The 16,728-nt window shown below is 41.5% G+C and overlaps 1 protein-coding gene across 7 annotated transcripts in view; it reads left to right on the forward strand.

Moving 5' to 3' along the window:
* The window catches only part of ulk4 (unc-51 like kinase 4), a 428,124-nt gene that overhangs the window by 4,909 nt on the left and 406,487 nt on the right, over window positions 1-16,728 (forward strand). For 5 of the 7 annotated variants that reach the window (XR_007263863.1, XR_007263865.1, XM_048606245.1 and 2 more), the window contains exons 3-8: window positions 4,024-4,123; window positions 5,413-5,552; window positions 6,614-6,776; window positions 8,280-8,381; window positions 8,683-8,766; window positions 10,901-10,976. Coding sequence is in view for 5 of the 7 variants with exons in the window: in XM_048606245.1 (XP_048462202.1) it covers window positions 4,024-4,123; window positions 5,413-5,552; window positions 6,614-6,776; window positions 8,280-8,381; window positions 8,683-8,766; window positions 10,901-10,976 (665 nt within the window). In the remaining 2 variants the exon portion in view is untranslated. The remainder of the gene's footprint in view (window positions 1-4,023; window positions 4,124-5,412; window positions 5,553-6,613; window positions 6,777-8,279; window positions 8,382-8,682; window positions 8,767-10,900; window positions 10,977-16,728) is intronic. The other 2 variants (XM_048606268.1, XM_048606259.1) reach the window with 2 other exon arrangements.

Genomic DNA, 16,728 nt, shown 5'->3' on the forward strand with positions numbered 1-16,728 from the left:
GGAGGAGGGGATAGGTGGGAGGAAGAACAGGTTAGGGAGGCAGGGACGAGCTGGACTGGTTTTGGGATGCGGTAGGGGGAGGGGAGATTTTGAAGCTTGTGAAATCCACATTGATACCATTGGGCTGCAGGGTTCCCAAGCGGAATATGAGTTGCTGTTCCTGCAACCTTCGGGTAGCATCGTTGTGCACTGCAGGAGGCCCAGGATGGACATGTCACCTGAGGAATGGGAGGGGGAGTTGAAATGGTTCGCGACTGGGAGGTGCAGTCGTTTAGTGCGAACCGAGCGTAGGTGTTCTGCAAAGCGGTCCCGCATCGGCTCCCGGGATGAGGCATTCCACTCCTGTACATCTCCGATGTCCTCGTTTTTCAAGGACCGCAACTTCCCCCCCACCTCAGTGGTCGAGAACGCCCTCGACCGTGTCTCATCCCTCACACCCCCTCCCCGCAATAGCAACCAAAACAGAATTCCCCCTCGTCCTCACGTACCACCCCACCAACCTCCGGATCCAACGCATCATCCTCCGACACTTCCGCCATCTGCAATCCAACCCCACCACCAAAGACATCTTTCCTTCCCCACCCTTATCTGCTTTCAGGAGGGACCACTCTCTCCGTGACTCCCTTGTCCGCTCCACACTCCCCTCCAGCCCCACCACACCCGGCACTTTTCCCTGCAACCACAGGAAGTGCTACACCTGCCCCTACACCTCCCCCCTCACCCCCATGCCAGGCCCCAAGAAGACTTGCTACATCAAGCAGATGTTCACCTGCACATCTGCTAATGTGGTATACTGCATCCGCTGTTCCTGTTGTGGCCTCCTCTACATTGGGGAAACCAAGCGGAGGCTTGGGGACTGCTTTGCAGAACACCTACGCTCGGTTCGCAATAAACAACTGCACTTCCCAGTCTCGGATTCTCCAGCATCTGCAGTTCCTACTATCTCTGAGGCTGGTGTAATTGCAGCATTTAAAAGGCATCTGGATGGGTATATGAATAGGAAGGGTTTAGAGGGATATACGCCAAATGCTGGCAAATGGGTCTAGATTTACCCAGGATATCTGGTTGACATGGACGAGTTGACCGGAGGTTCCGTTTCCGTGCTGTACATTCCTATTACTTTGTAAACGTTATCAGGGAAAAGCCACTAACGGAAAAACTTACATTTATATTGTATCTTTCACAATCTCAAGACGTCACTTTACAGCAACAAATTATTTTTGAAGTGTAGTCACTGTTGTGATGGAGGACAATACAGCAGTCAATTTGTATGGTGCAATTAAAAGCAATGAAATAATGAACAAGCTATTTTCAGGTGTTACTTAGTGATAAATATTAACCTGGACACTGGGAAGAACACCCCTTGCTCTTTAAAATAATATCTTCAGGAGGATAAAGTTAAGTTTAAAGTCTCCTCCAAGAGTTGGCGCCTTCAACACTGCAGCACTTCCACAGTCCTGCACTGATTTGTTGGTAAAGCTCATGCACTTATGTCTCTGGCGTGGAACATGACTGTTGGCTCAAAGGAAAGAGTGCACCCATGGCCATCATTTAACTGGGTGGTGACACAGCTGAGTCATAGCTTGTCTTTAGCTAATATTTCCCAATAACGGAGGCAATGGCGTCGTGGTATTATTGCTGGACTATTAATTGAGAAACTCAGCTAATATTCTGGGGACATGGTAGAAATAAGGGTCTAATGATGACCATGAAACCATTGTTGATTGTTGGGAAAAACCATCGTGTGCACCAGTGTCCTTTAGGGAAGGAAATCTGCCATCTTTACCTAATCTGGTCTACATGTCACTCCAGAATCACAGCAGTGTGGTTGACTCTTAACAGCCCTCTGGGCAATGAGGTATGGGCAGTAAATACTGGCCATAGCAGAGATGCTCACATTTCATGACTGAATAAAAAGAAAATGATCACGTGAGGGAACCACAACTGATACTTTTCTCACTTTTCATACGCCAGGAAGCTACTTTTCATGCGCCACCTGTTGTCCTGATCGAGAGCCAATAACCCCATATAGAGTAGAAATTGAACCTTGTATCTTGTCGTTAATGCTCTGAGAGCCTTAATCAAATTGAAAATATCACTCTGCGTTGTAAGCTGAAATGGGACACACATTTCTGTAAATCTTTAAAGATTTTTATAGCTCCAGACTTAAAAAGTTGTTCAATGCTTTCTGACCGGCCCACCATCTCCCAAAATGTTGAGCTCATCCAAACTTCAGTTGCCTTTATCCTGACTTGACCAAGTTCTGTTCACCCATCATTACATTGTTAATTCCCAATATAGAATCATAGAATCCCTACAGTGCTGAAAGAGGCCATTCTGCCTATCGAGTCCGCATTGACCCTCCAAAGTGCATCCCACTCAGACCCAACCCTCTACCCTATCCCTGTAACCCTGCATTTACCATGGCTAACCCACCTAGCCTGTGCAACTCTGTACATTATGGGACAAATTAGCAATCCACCTAACCTATACATCTTTAGACTGTGGGAGGAAAGCGGAGCACCCAGAGGAAACTCACACAGATACTTGTGCATACTCCATACAGACAGTTGCCCAAGGTTAGAATTGAAACTGGGTCCCTGGCGCTGTGAGACAGCAGTGCTAACCACTGAACCACCATACTGCTACCACAATATGGTAGCGCTTCAAATTTCAATAATGCATCCTTGTGTTCAAATCCCTGTCTCCCTTTGTAACCTCCACAATTTGGCGATAATTCTCCTGCCATCCATTATGACTTGTTGCGCCTTCCCAATTTATTTTGCTCTTTTGGTAATGCTCGTGGTTTCAGTTGTTTCAGCCCTTTTATTCCTAAATCTCTCTGGCTGTCTCCTTTCAGGTGCTTTTAAATTCAATCTCTTTGACCAATCCTCTGGTCAACAGTAATGTCGCCATATGTCGTTCATTGTTGAACATTGTCTATTTACACAGCTGTGAAGTGCCTTGGGACATTTTAATATGTTGAAGGCATAATCTGAATGGTAATTGTTGTTTGAGAATGGCCTTGAAGAAATTGTGCCTAGGACAAGTGTATTGTTGTTGGATATGTTGGACTCCTAGCAACTTTCTTGCATTCCCATACAGGATGTAAGACAAAAACTCTGCCAAACCTCCAAGGAATATCTCTTTTTCCCTGTTCCTATATCTTGTTCTGCTGTCTTTCTTTTTACTGATATTGCTTTGATTTGATTTGATTTATTATTATCACGGTACCAAGGTACAGTGAAAAGTGTTGCCATACATGCTTTACAGGTAGATCATACTATTCAAGTGCATCAGGGTAACAGAACAGAGTACAGGATACAATATTACAGCTGCCAAGAAGTCCAGAGAGAGATCAACATTAACGTGAAAGAGGTCCATTGAAAAGCCTGATAACAGTGGGGAAGAAGCTGTTCTTGAACGTGTTTATACATGTATACGAACTTTTATATCTTCTGCCTGACTGAACAGGGTGGAAGAGAGCATAACTGGGGTGGGAAGGGTCTTTAATTATGTTGGTTGCTTTCGAGAAGCAGCGGGAAGTGTCAATTAAGTCAATGGATGGGAGGCTGGTTTGCACAATGGACTGGGCTGTGTTACAACTGTCTGCAGTTTCTTTCGGCCTTGGGAAGAGCAATTGCCATACCACGCTGTGATAAAAGAAGTACCTTTAAGGTTATTTTCTTGATGCTTCAAATATGTCAATCTACCTTCGACCCACCCCACCTCATATCCTTGAAATTTTGAAAGTAAGACATATTAATTTGTAATAATTACTGTGTCTAATTTATTCATTCTCGTTACTTGCCAGGTGTGGGTTTCCCTAATGTTTATCTTTTCCTGCTATCCTAATCCATCTTTCTTGATTTGCCCTATCTTTTGTCCTGTGCATTTCAAACTCGATTCCTACTTCGTGAGTATTCACCTTCCATCATGGTTCCTCAGTTTATGAAAACAAATAGTGTTTTGCTTAATCACAAAAAAGTATGCATTTGATTTGGAAATGTATATTTCATATAGGTCCGACTTACTCATGGCGTTGATCATCAGAACATTGTACAATTTCATGAGTGGTATGAAACTAGCAATCACCTATGGCTTGTTGTGGAACTGTGCACAGGTAATTCAAGTGTCATTTAAAATATTACGCAGAGGCTTTAAGTATATGTAAAGATGTTACCATTTTACATTGTTGGTTTGAGTAGTTGTGCATTCCCTACACAAGTCTGAAAAAATTTACGTTTTGAATAGTTTTACCAAATATTGAGATTATTTGTTAGAGAAACTTTTACTTGTGTTTACTCAGTTGGTAGAACTTTCATTTCTAAGCAAAAAGGTTGTTCTGGGACTTCAGCACAACCAAGTTAACAGTTCATCACAACATCTCTAGTTCTTATAACTTGGATGAAATAAGATTTTATGACTAGGCTTGGGATTGCTTCTCTAGTTCATTCATTCAATCTGAGGTCTTTGATTTCACAAACAATCTGTAGTTCAGAGTAATCATTGAGAGGCACCTTGAATGCTTTGAGTTACTCTTTCTGAATAAGATTTTCTGTGCTCAAGACAGTCTTTACATCAACTGCAGATATAGATCACAACCGCAAAAATGATAGCTTCGTAATTCCAATCTGTTTGGTTCATTTTTAAATACTAAGTGTGGAATTTAGCATGACAGATTCTTCTTATGAATTGTTAATAAAAGTCATGCAAAAGGAGTCAATTGAGAGCCTTAGCATCCTTGACTTTTGATAAAATGTCACCTACAACATGCACTGCAAAAGTTCACCAAGGCTGTTTCGACAGCACCTTCCAAATCTATGACTAGTACTATCGAGAAGGCCAAGGGCATCAGATACATAGGAACACTATGAACTGCATGTTCCTCTCTAAAAGACACACTATCCTTACTTGGATCTAGATCGCTGGTACCTGGCTGTTACCTGGCTGAAATCCTGGAACTCCCTAACAGCGCTATGACCAAATGAACTGCAATTCAACATCACCTTCTTGAGAGCAATTTTGAATAGACAATAGATAAATACTGGCCCAGCCAATAATATCCATATTCGCTGAATTAAAAGAAGTGAAACTGACAGATAAGTAATGATCTGTTCATTCATTTTGTTTTTCATTTATTCTGTCCCATAAAACAATAAAAGGTCATACATTGAATTATTCAGGAAGGAGTTGCGAAGGAAACACTAAAAAGTTATGAGATAACAAGGTGTAGAGCTGGATGAACACAGCAGGCCAAGCAGCATCAGAGGAGCAGGAAGGCTGACGTTTTGGGCTTAGACCCTTCTTCAGAAATTCAGACGGGTCTAGGCCCGAAACGTCAGCTAGGTTGTATTCTCTTGTGTTTTTACTACCATCTTCATACCATTAATCCTATGTTGTTCATTGCAGGAGGGTCATTGGCAATGGTCATTGCCCAAGATGAATATTTACATGAAAATATAGTTAGACAGTTTGGTGTTGACTTGGTGATGGGTTTGCGCCATATTCATGAGCTGGGCATCATTTTTTGTGATCTTAATCCTGCTAAGGTAAATGGATATTATTGTATAAGATAACGTTCAGAGTTTTAGCGATAGTAGAAGAATAGATGCATTTGGTTTTTAAGTTTTAGCATTTTTGCTGTGGGAACATTGCTTTGCAGTTTGCAACACTTGTGATCTGATTTTTGTTCCTGGTTCAAGTGCACAGAGATGGGAGAATTCCCAGCTCCATAAACCCGAGCTTTAGATCTGGTTGCCTGAATGTTCCACGATTGGTACAGGAGTGTGGAATTGGAAGTTAGGTGGACAACCAAGAAGGAGCTGAAGAGGATGCCTGGTGAAAAGACAGAAAAGGCGAAAAACTGGGATCTTCCTCTCTGTGTTCAAAGTTTAAAAATAAAGATTAAAAAATAAAACATTCCTCCTGTCACACCCCTCAGCCTCTTGCTCCCATACCCCACTGATGCCAACCCATGAAATCGAATGCCTTAGACCTACTGCATTGGACTCCCACAACCACCATCTCAACTTACGCCTCTGTTGCATCATCATGCTCCCCACCCCATCCTCCATGAACATAAGAACTACGAACAGGAGTAAGCAACTCAGTCCCTCGAGCCTGCTGCACCGTTTAATTGGATCTCAACTCCACTTTCCTGCCTGCTCCATTACTAATTAAAAATCTTTCTGTATCCTGCTTAAATTTATTCAGTGTCCTGGTGACCGCCAAATCTTGGGTAGTGAATTCCAGAGATTCATGATCGTTTGAGAGAAGCAATTCCATGCCTTCCTTTGAAACCTTGGGCAAGCTTCCAGTCACCACTCCCAATATCTTCTTTGGCTTGACATTAATTTTTTTTCCCTCCTTTTGGAACTCTAAATTGCTGTGTGACATTTTACTGTGTTAAATGTACTGGATAAGTAAGTTGCTGCAGTAAATGATATTCCACCAGATAGCTTATAAAGACATAAATTTAAATCCCACTGTGGCACAAAAGATGGTACCAGTTTTATTTTGAAAATTAATTTTTTGAAGATTGAATGTGCTGTTCAAAAGATGTCTTTCACTTGTGGCATTGCCAGTTTCTCACGTCCTTTTCTTTATACAGATATTACTGGATGGATCAGGCACACTGAAATATAGTAACTTCAGTCTAGCCAAAGCAGAAGGAGAGAATCTGGATGAATTCTTTTCATTAATTAGTGGAGAAGATGACTTGGTTGAAAGCAATAATGGCACAGAAAGAACAAAGTCTAAAATTCGGGCCCGAGGTAACAATCCCTCACGCAGTACTCCTAAAAAAGATTGATACATGATATGAAATTCGAAATCACCTTTAAACCATAGTTTATCTCATCATAGCTGATAGTAAAATCCAAATATGCAGTTTAGGCAGCATCTGTGTAGAGAGGAACAGAGTTTAGGGTTCAGCTTGACACCTCTTCGTCAGAGTTGAGTTTGACTCTGTCCTCACCCGAAGTTCAAATGTGCACTTCTTGGCAATACGCAGTGAATAATTATCAGGATTGGGAATGTGTCTTATATTCTTAATGCCTCTCTCACAGTTAAACTCTAAGACCAATCTAATACATCCTATAAGTATTTAAGCTGAGATCAGGTAATGCGGTGTGAACAACCAGCCCTCTGCATCTGAATGATTCGGTTGTATGCCTGGTAGTGACTTGTTAGCTGACTCATCCAAAAAAGATAAGCTGTTGCAAAATTTCGGACTATTTTCCTGAACTGTTGCAAGGAATAAAATTGGACACTGGTGCAGCCAAACATCGGTAAAGTGGGTTCTCTTATCCTGTCCTATTTTTTACACTTCTGTATGAGTCTTCTGAACATCTCTGGTTAAAAGCCATCTCTGATGTTTATTCATGGTAGGCTGTAAGGTTTCAGTTAATAGATCACTTATGAATTTATTGTAAATACTTGTGGTTTCAGAATTACATTTCTAACAAAATTGATTAATGAGCTGTATTAAATAAAAGTGTCAGTTAATTGGCTCGGCATAGGGGAGGCGATGGCCTGGAGGTATTATCGCTGGACTGTTAATCCAGAGACCCAGCTAACATTCTGGGGACCTGGGTTCAAATCCTGTCACGGCAGATGATTGAATTTGAATTCAATAAAATACCTGGAATCATGAATCCATTGTCGATTGTCGAGAAAAAACCATTTGTTCACTAATGTCCTTTAGGGAAGGAAACTACCATCCTTACCTGGTCTGGCCTACATGTGACTCCAGCTGCCCTCTGGGCAATTAGGGATGGGCAATAAATTCTGCCCAGCCAACAACGCCCTCAACCCGTTAATGAATAAAAAAAATTCACTGTTAACTTCAAGCCACTCAAAGATTTGAGCTCAATATTTATGCTGACGTTCCAGGATGATAGTGATAGAGTGCTGCATTGTTTGTTATGTGGTCCACAATCACTATATTGCCTCATATCTGAGGCTACCTTACACAAGCAGACCAAATTTCTTAAGAATTAAACCCTACTTTTTTTGGGTTTACTATGTTCATATTTTAATTATTATCTGAATTACAGTATATTTGTCACAAAAAGATTAATGGATGTCACTAATTTCTCCTATCTTCTGGAAAGTGGAAAATAACTCAATTGATTCATGGAAAATAGACTAGGTCAACTGGTTTAAGTTCATGTTTTTTGCGAAATTTGACCCTCCTGCAAGAAAGACATATTTCTTTCAAGTGCACTGTTCAAGTTATTTTGATATGTTTCAATTGATCCAAACTTACTTTTTAGGGTCTTCAACTTATATGGCTCCAGAAATTCTGAAAGGTGAAGATTATTCTCCAGTCAGTGATTTATGGTCTCTAGGCTGTGTCCTGTATGAGATGTTCACAGGTTGGTTTTCAACGTGTTCATTTGAAACTTTTATTCTCTGCCACGACTGTATTGAAAAGTCACAAGTTTTACACATTGAATTCTATAAATACCAATTTTTCCACCCTTCTTTCTCTGTGACTCCACTTCACATTTTTGTTTTTCTAAAACCTGAGCCAAAAGACTGCCGATAAATGTGACTGTCATTTTGAAAAATGTGCAAACATAGGAGTTACTACTTCATGGAAAAGTTGAAACCTAGAACCGCCATTTGCGTTGATAACAAAGTTTGTTACTTATGACTGCTATGCTTATTCAACAGGAAAGCCACCATTTTTTTCGGAAAACCTTTCTGCATTGGTTGAGATGATTTTGTGTGAAGATCCACCACCACTCAAGCCTCAAGGTTCAGTAATTTTTCAAAATATTTTGGAAAAAATCCAAGTCAATATAAGATAACCATTGTTCCTTTGCCTCACTCCCATTGCTGCCACAAAGGATATCCACACTTTTGCATCTTATGTTTGTAAAGGAAGGAAGGAATTTTACGAACGTTAACTTCTAATTTAACCAAAACTCAAATGATCTAATTCTGCCTTGGTCAAAATTCACACATCATTGATCCTAGTTTTGCTGATTTGCACTGACTTCTGGTCTCTTAAAAATATTAAATTTAAAATGCTAATCGTGGCCAAAACTTTTTTGTGGCCATGTAATATTGTATCTACATTACTTTTACCCACACTCTTTAATTCTCTTGCTCTAGCTGTTTATGTAATACCTCTTCATTAGCGGAAGAGCCTTTGACAGCTTTAATCTTACTCTTTACAAGTCATTCTGAAAGGTTTCTTGAAACTCAGATTTTTGGTCAATTTTCTAGTCACTCCTCTTAATCTCTACTTCAATTGCTTGATGCCTGCTTGCCTTTTTATTTTCTATTCACAAAGTGCCCTGCGTTATTTATTGCATTGATAGTTCTGTGTAATTGTATATTGTTGTTCCTCTCGCTATTTTCCTTTCCAATAGGTATGGGTCATAGTCTGATTCATTGTGTAGTATGTAAATATTCAGTAAAAGACCTGGGGTAACATGTTGTAAATGTGCACTGGACTTGTGTTTCGACATAAGAGTGCAATGGAAAGAGAAACATATAATTTCTTCCTTAGTTCTAAATCCATTGTGCCAATATCACATGGAGCAGCTGCTCTCTTGTTCTTAAAGGCAGTCTGACCCTTTTAATTGCCAGAAGCAGCTGTTGAATACAATTGCTGCAGTTTTGAACAAGGAAAATGGAACACGAGGATAGCGAGCAAGAACTTCAGGATCAAAAATGTAGTGGAGGTGGGTTAGATGAGCGATTCATCCAAGATGAGTGGACAGGAGATCCTTGAGCTCAATTGTCAGAAGAGATTGGGAACAGATTGTTGGGCAGTTAAGTTCCTAGCCTGTCAATTGGATTTAAGAACCTGCTAACAGTGCTACAAGAAGTCTGTTACAGAGGTTTGTGAAATCATGAGGGGCGTAGATAAGGTGAATAGCCAAGGTCTTTTCCCCAGGGTAGGGGGATTCAAAACTAGCGGGCATAGGTTTAAGGTAACGGGAAAGATTTAAAAGGGACCTAAGAGACAACTTTTTTGCACAGCGGGTGGTGCATATTTGGAACGAGCAGCTGCTCATGGAAGTAGTAGAGGTGGGTACAATTACAACATTTAAAAGACATTTGGACAGGTACATGGATGGGAAGGGTTTAGAGGGATATGGGCCAAATGCAGGCAAATGAGATTAATTCCGTTTAGGAAACCTGGTTGGCATGGATGAGTTGGGCCGAAGGACCTGTTTCCGTGCTATATGACTGTATGACTGTATGCACTATAACTAACACATAGAGAAAATGAGTCTACTTATCCTTGTGTGGATGTATGAAAATATTTTAATGTATCCTCTTGTTGAGTGACCTCTTTCCTGGTCCTCCCATAGCAGGACTTCATGGGCTATTTTACACATATTCTTTCTTCTAGCTATTATTCTGCAGAATAGATTTGTCTTTCAGGCAAGAAATGAAACATCTTTAAGGGTAAATATCATAGAATCCCTGCAGTGCAGAAAGAGGCCATTCGGCCCATTAAGGCTGCACCAACCCTCTGAACAACATACTACCCAAACCCACCCTCCCACCTCATTCACTCATGGATTTTTTTAAACCATGGCTAAGCCACCAAACCTGCACATCCCTGGACACTACAGGGCAATTTTTAGCATGGCAATTCCACCTAACCTTTGGACTATCCAATTCATTGCTGTGGTCAACTTACAATCCTGATACTGTGTTCAGTTTCTGCAAATGGAGAACAAATGAAGAGTCCAGACTCGGTTTGCTGAGTTCATTGTGACTTGATTGGACTTGATCTAATTTTACTTGTATGGTTTGTAAATAATTTTAAACAGAATTTATCCCAGTATGAAAATTGTATTTTGTCGCAATAACCTGTTAGTTATGGACAAGTTGCTGTCAAGTCTAAAATATTACTATTGTCTGTTAGAATCGACTGGACAAAAACCTTCCATTGAATTTCTTGGTTTGGTTGAAGAATTGCTTCAGAAAGACCCTTTGAAAAGGTAATACAGTAACCTCACTTGGACGCCTTAATATTCACTTACAATGGGTGATAAGAGAAATCAGTTTCATGTTTAAATAATATTCAGACGTGAATGCAACAGATGATTATCGGATGACTGCAGCTTGATTGGTATGTTTCTTGAATATTTTACTGTTAGATTATAATTTGTTGGAACACCTTCAGGCATTAATGTTATTTACTCTCCATTTGTAGACTGATTTTAATTAGAACATAGAACATAGAACATTACAGCGCAGTACAGGCCCTTCGGCCCTTGATGTTGCGCCGACCTGTGAAACCAATCTAAAGCCCATCTAACCTAAACTATTCCATTATCATCCATATGTTTATCCAATGACCATTTAAATGCCCTTAAAGTTGGCGAGTCTACTACTTTTGCAGGCAGCGCATTCCACGCCCTTACTACTCTCTGAGTAAAGAACCTACCTCTGACATCTGTCCTATATCTATCACCCCTCAATTTAAAGCTATGTCCCCTTGTGCTAGCCACCACCATCCAAGGAAAAAGGCTCCCACTGTCCACCCTATCTAATCCTCTGATCATCTTGTATGTCTCTATTAAGTCACCTCTTAACCTTCTTCTCTCTAACAAAAACAGCCTCAGCCTTTCCTCATAAGACCTTCCCTCCATACCAGGCAACATCCTGGTAAATTTCCTCTGCACCCTTTCCAATGCTTCCACATCCTTCCTATAATGCGGTGATCAGAACTGTATGCAATACTCCATGTGCAGCCGCACCAGAGTTTTGTACAGCTGCAACATGACCTCATGGCTCCGAAACTCAATCCCTCTACCAATAAAACCTAACACACCGTACGCCTTCTTAACAACCCTATCAACCTGGGTGGCAACTTTCAGGGATCAGTTATTTTGGGATATATTGCAATCGTCCTGGTCTTGGAGCTGAAAGTTGCATCATTTTAGTCAAAGAGCTACAACAAAGCCAGAAACAAGTTGAGTATGCTGTAATGCAAAAACAGCAGATGCTAGTTAAATTGTTGAAATTCTTGTTGAAGGCTGTTGAATATATTTTCAAAAATTGTTTTCTTGATCCTCACCGATTATTGCACTCAGGGAGTTAAGACAAGGTAGTGTGGCTGCAGGGATGACAATAGTTGGATCATGAATGACTAATGCTGCAGACCAGCATAGACCAGTGGAGGAGAGTAGTGAGTTGGTTACCCTGAGGTTAAGGGTGAATTGTGGAGGGGGCAGGTAGAACAGAGCATGAGATGGTGGGTGAAAGGACGTAAGGTGTAGGAAGGTGAGGTGTCAAGGGAAGAGGCAGGAATGATGAAGTTTTGCATGGGATAAAAGAAGAGTTGGAACATAAGAACATAAGAACTAGGAGCAGGAGTAGGCCGTCTGGCCCTTCAAGCCTGCTCCGCCATTCAATAAGATCATGGCTGATCTTTTCGTGGACTCAGATCCACTTACCCGCGTGCTCACCGTATCCCTTAATTCCTTTATTGTTCAAAAAAACGCTACCTTTTTTTTAAAAACGTTTACTGAAGTAGTGTCAACTACTTCACTGGGCAAGGAATTCCATAGATTAACAACCCTCTGGGTGAAGAAATTCCTTCTCAATTCAGTCCTAAATCTGCTCCCTCTAATCTTGAGGCTATGCCCTCTTGTCCTAGCTTCACCTGCCAGTGGAAACATCCTCTCTACTTCTATCTTATCTATTCCCTTCATAATTTTATATGTTTCTATAAGATCCCCCCTCAATCTTCTGAATTCCAATGAATATAATCCCAATATACTCAGTCTCTCCTCATAAGCCAACCCCCTCGACTCCGGAATCAATCTAGTGAACCTTCTTTGCACCCCCTCCAGTGCCAATACATCCTTTCTCAAGTAACCAGTGCCAATACATCCTTTCTCAAGTAACTGGAAAACTGGGTAGATGTGTTTTCCCTAAGATGGGGGATTTCAAGACTAAGGGGCACGTTTTTAAGGAGAGAGGAGAGAGATTTAAAAAAGACATGAGGGGCAAATATTTTACACAGAGGGTGTTTGCATGTGGAATGAACTTCCTGAGGAAGTGGTGGATATGGATACAATAAAACATTTAAAAGATATTTGTATAAGTACATGAATAGGAAAGGTTTGGAAGGATATGGGCCAGGAGCAGGCAGGTGGGACGAGTTTAGTTTGGGATTATGTTCAGCATGGACTGGTTGGACCGAAGGGTCTGTTTCCATGCTATATGATTCTATGACTCTATGACTGGAATTGGGAAGAATTGAATGCTTTCAGATGACACAGCAGCATCCGGAGCCCAGAGAATGTGATCACATTGCTGCAACTAGTATGTGCAGCACAGAACAGTTGCAAGTAGGGAAGACGTGGATAGGGAAGCTGAGGAGTCGTAGAGTCAGAGAAACAGACTCTTCAGTCCAACCAGTCCATGGCAACCATAATCCCAAACTAAGCTAGTCCCACCTGACTGTAATTGACCCATATCCTTCCAAACATTTCTTATTCATGTACTTATCCAAACGTCTTTTAAACATTGTAACCGTACTGACATCCACCAGTTTCTCTGGAAGTTCATTCCGTGCACGAATGACTCTCTGTGAAAATGTTGCCATTCATGTCTTTTTTAAATCTTTCTCCTCTCACCCTAAAAATATTCCCCCAGTCTTGAAACCCTCCACACAAGAGAAAAGATATGTGCCATTCACCTTATCTATACCCCTCATGATTTTATAAATGTCTATAAGGTTACCCCTCAATCTCTTACACTCCATTGAGCAAAGTCCCAGCCTAGCTAGCCTCTCCTAGTAACTCAAACTCTCCATGCCTGACAACATCCTGGTAAATTTATTCTGAAACCTCTTCAGTTTAATAATATCCTTCCTGTTACAGGAAAAGGGAGGGGGAATAATTCATCTTCATTGAATAGCAGGCTGGTATTTTAAACTGACCTGAAAGCTGGTCCTTAAGCGTTTGTCAATACAGGCTAATCCTGGCTGTATTAACATAAGAACTAGGAGCTGGAGGAGGCCAGTCAGCTCCTCAGGTCTGCTCCTCCGGTCTGCTCCACAGTTCAATAAGATCCTGACTGATCTCATCAAGGCCTCAACTCCACTTTCTTGTCTGTCACCTATAATCTTTGACTCCTTTATGGATCAAAAATCTATTGAACTCAGCCCTGACTATATTCCATGACTCAGACCTCCATTGCTGCCTGGGCAGGGAATTTCAAAGAATGACAAACCTCTGCTGAGGGATTATGAGCAACTCAGAGCTAAATTAGAAAGCAGACCCACAAAGGTAATAATCACCAGATTATTACCTGAGCCATGTTTGAATTGATGTCGGATATATAAGATAAGAGAAGTATATGCATGGTTCAAAAGCTAGTGGGCCCTGTTTCATGGGGCACTGGTAAGAGCAAGCTGCCCTGTTGGGCTGGGCTTCATTTGAACCAAGCTGGGACCAGTACCAGGCGAATTGTGTAACTATGTGGATCAGTTAGCCGAGTGGACTGGATGAATGGTTTGTTTTACAGAACGATGCCAACAGTGTCGGTTCAGTTCCTGCACTGGCTGAGGTTACTATGAAGGTCTTATTTTTTGGGTGGCGTGATGGCTCAGTGGTTAGCACTGCTGCCTCACAGCGCTAGGGTCCTGGGTTCGATTCTACCCTTGGGTGACTGTCTGTGGGAGTTTGCACATTCTCCCTGTGTCTGTATGGGTTTCCTCCGGGTGCTCCGGTTTTCTCCCACTGTCCAAAGATGTGCTGGTTAGGTGGATTGGCCGTGCTAAATTGCCCAAAGTGACCAGGGATGTATAAACTAGGTGGATTAGCCACGTGAAACGTAGGGGTACAGGGATATGGTAGGGGCTTAGGTATGGGTGGGATGCTCTTCAGAGGCTCATTGTGGACACGATGTGCTTTCCACACTGAGGATTCTAACTAAGGTTCTAGATGGGGCTTTAAACTAATTAGTGGGGAGAAGGGTTCACTTGAAGGGAAATTATAAAATCAAAAGGAAATGAAACAGAAGAGGCACAGGGTAGTGAAGAGGCAATTAATAATTAAAGTGAGACATTTGCTGAGTGCAGCAGAAATTAGAACTAGAGAGAGTAATAATGGTAAAAGTTCAAAGCTTACGTTCTTTATCTGAATGCATGCAGCATCTGTAACAAGGTAGATGAGTTAACGGCACCAATAGAAATAAATGAATATGATTTGATAGCTATTAAGGAGATGTGGTTGCAGGGTGATGAGGACTGGGAACTCAATATTCAAGCATATTTGATGTTCTGAACAAATATGTAGAAAGGAAAACGAGGTAGGGAAGTGCTGTTAATTAAAGGAAAGCATCAGTGTGGTAGTGAGTAGTGATATACCTGCAATTGATCATGATATGAAATCAGTTTGGATATAAATAAGGAATAAGGGAATAAGTCACTGGTGGCAGTTGTCTTTAGACCTCTGAAGGAGGTGCTTTACTATAGGACAAAAGTATAAATCAAGAAATAATGGATGTATGTAAGAAGGGCACTACAATTGTCATGAGCGATTTTAATCTGCTTATTGACTAGAGAAATCATATGGGCATAGGTAATCTGGAAGACAAACTTTTAGAACAAATCAGAAATTGTTTCTCAGAGCAGTATGTGCCGAAACTGTCCTGGTACAGGCTATTTTAGACCTAGTAATGTGTAATCGAACATAGAACAGTACAGCACAGTACAGGCCCTTCGGCCCGCAATGCTGTGCCGACCTATTATCCGACTAAAATCAATCTACCCTGCGTACCCTACGTTTTACTATCCTCCATGTGCCTATCCAAGAGTCGCTTTAAAGTCGCTAAAGTATCTGACTCTACTACCACTGCCAGCAGCGCATTCCACAGGCCCACCACTCTCTGTGTGAAGAACCTACCTCTGACAGCTCCCCTATACCTTCCTCCAATCACCTTAAAATTATGCCCCCTTGTAATAGTCATTTCTGCCTTGGGAAACTATCTCTGGGTATCCACTCTATCTATGCCTCTCATCATCTTGTACACCTCTATCAAGTCACCTCTCATCCTTCTTCGCTCCAATGAAAAGAGCCCTAGCTCCCTCAACCTTTCCTCATAAGACCTGCCCTCCAGTCCAGGCAGCATCCTGGTTAATCTCCTCTGCACCCTCTCTAGAGCTTCCACATCTTTCCTATAATGAGGTGACCAGAACTGAACACAATATTCCAAGTGTGGTCTAACCAGAGTTTTATAGAGCTGCAGCATAACCTCTCAGCTCTTAAACTCAATTCCCCTGCCAATGAAAGCCAACACACTATATGCCTTCTTTACAATCCTATCAACTTGGGTGGCAACTTTGAGAGATCCATGGACGTGGACCCCAAGATCCCTCTGTTCCCCCACACTGCCGAGAATCCTGCCATTAACCCTGTATTCTGCATTCAAATTTGACCTTCCAAAATGAATCACTTCATACTTTTTCAGGTTGGCTTCCATCTGCCACTTCTTTGCCCAGCTCTGCATCCTGTCAATGTCCCGTTGCAACCTACAACAGCCCTCCACACTATCCACAACTCCACCAACCTTCATGTCATTGGCGAACTTACTAACCTACCCTTCCACTTCCTCATCCAAGTCATTTATAAAGATCACAAAGAGTAGAGGTCCCAGAACAGATCGCTGCGGAACACCACTGGTCACTGAGCTCCAGGCTGAATACTTTCCATCTACTACCACCCTGTGTCTTCT

The sequence above is a fragment of the Rhincodon typus genome, chromosome 2, assembly GCF_021869965.1.
Source record: "Rhincodon typus isolate 14 chromosome 2, sRhiTyp1.1, whole genome shotgun sequence".
Lineage (NCBI taxonomy): Eukaryota > Metazoa > Chordata > Chondrichthyes > Orectolobiformes > Rhincodontidae > Rhincodon > Rhincodon typus.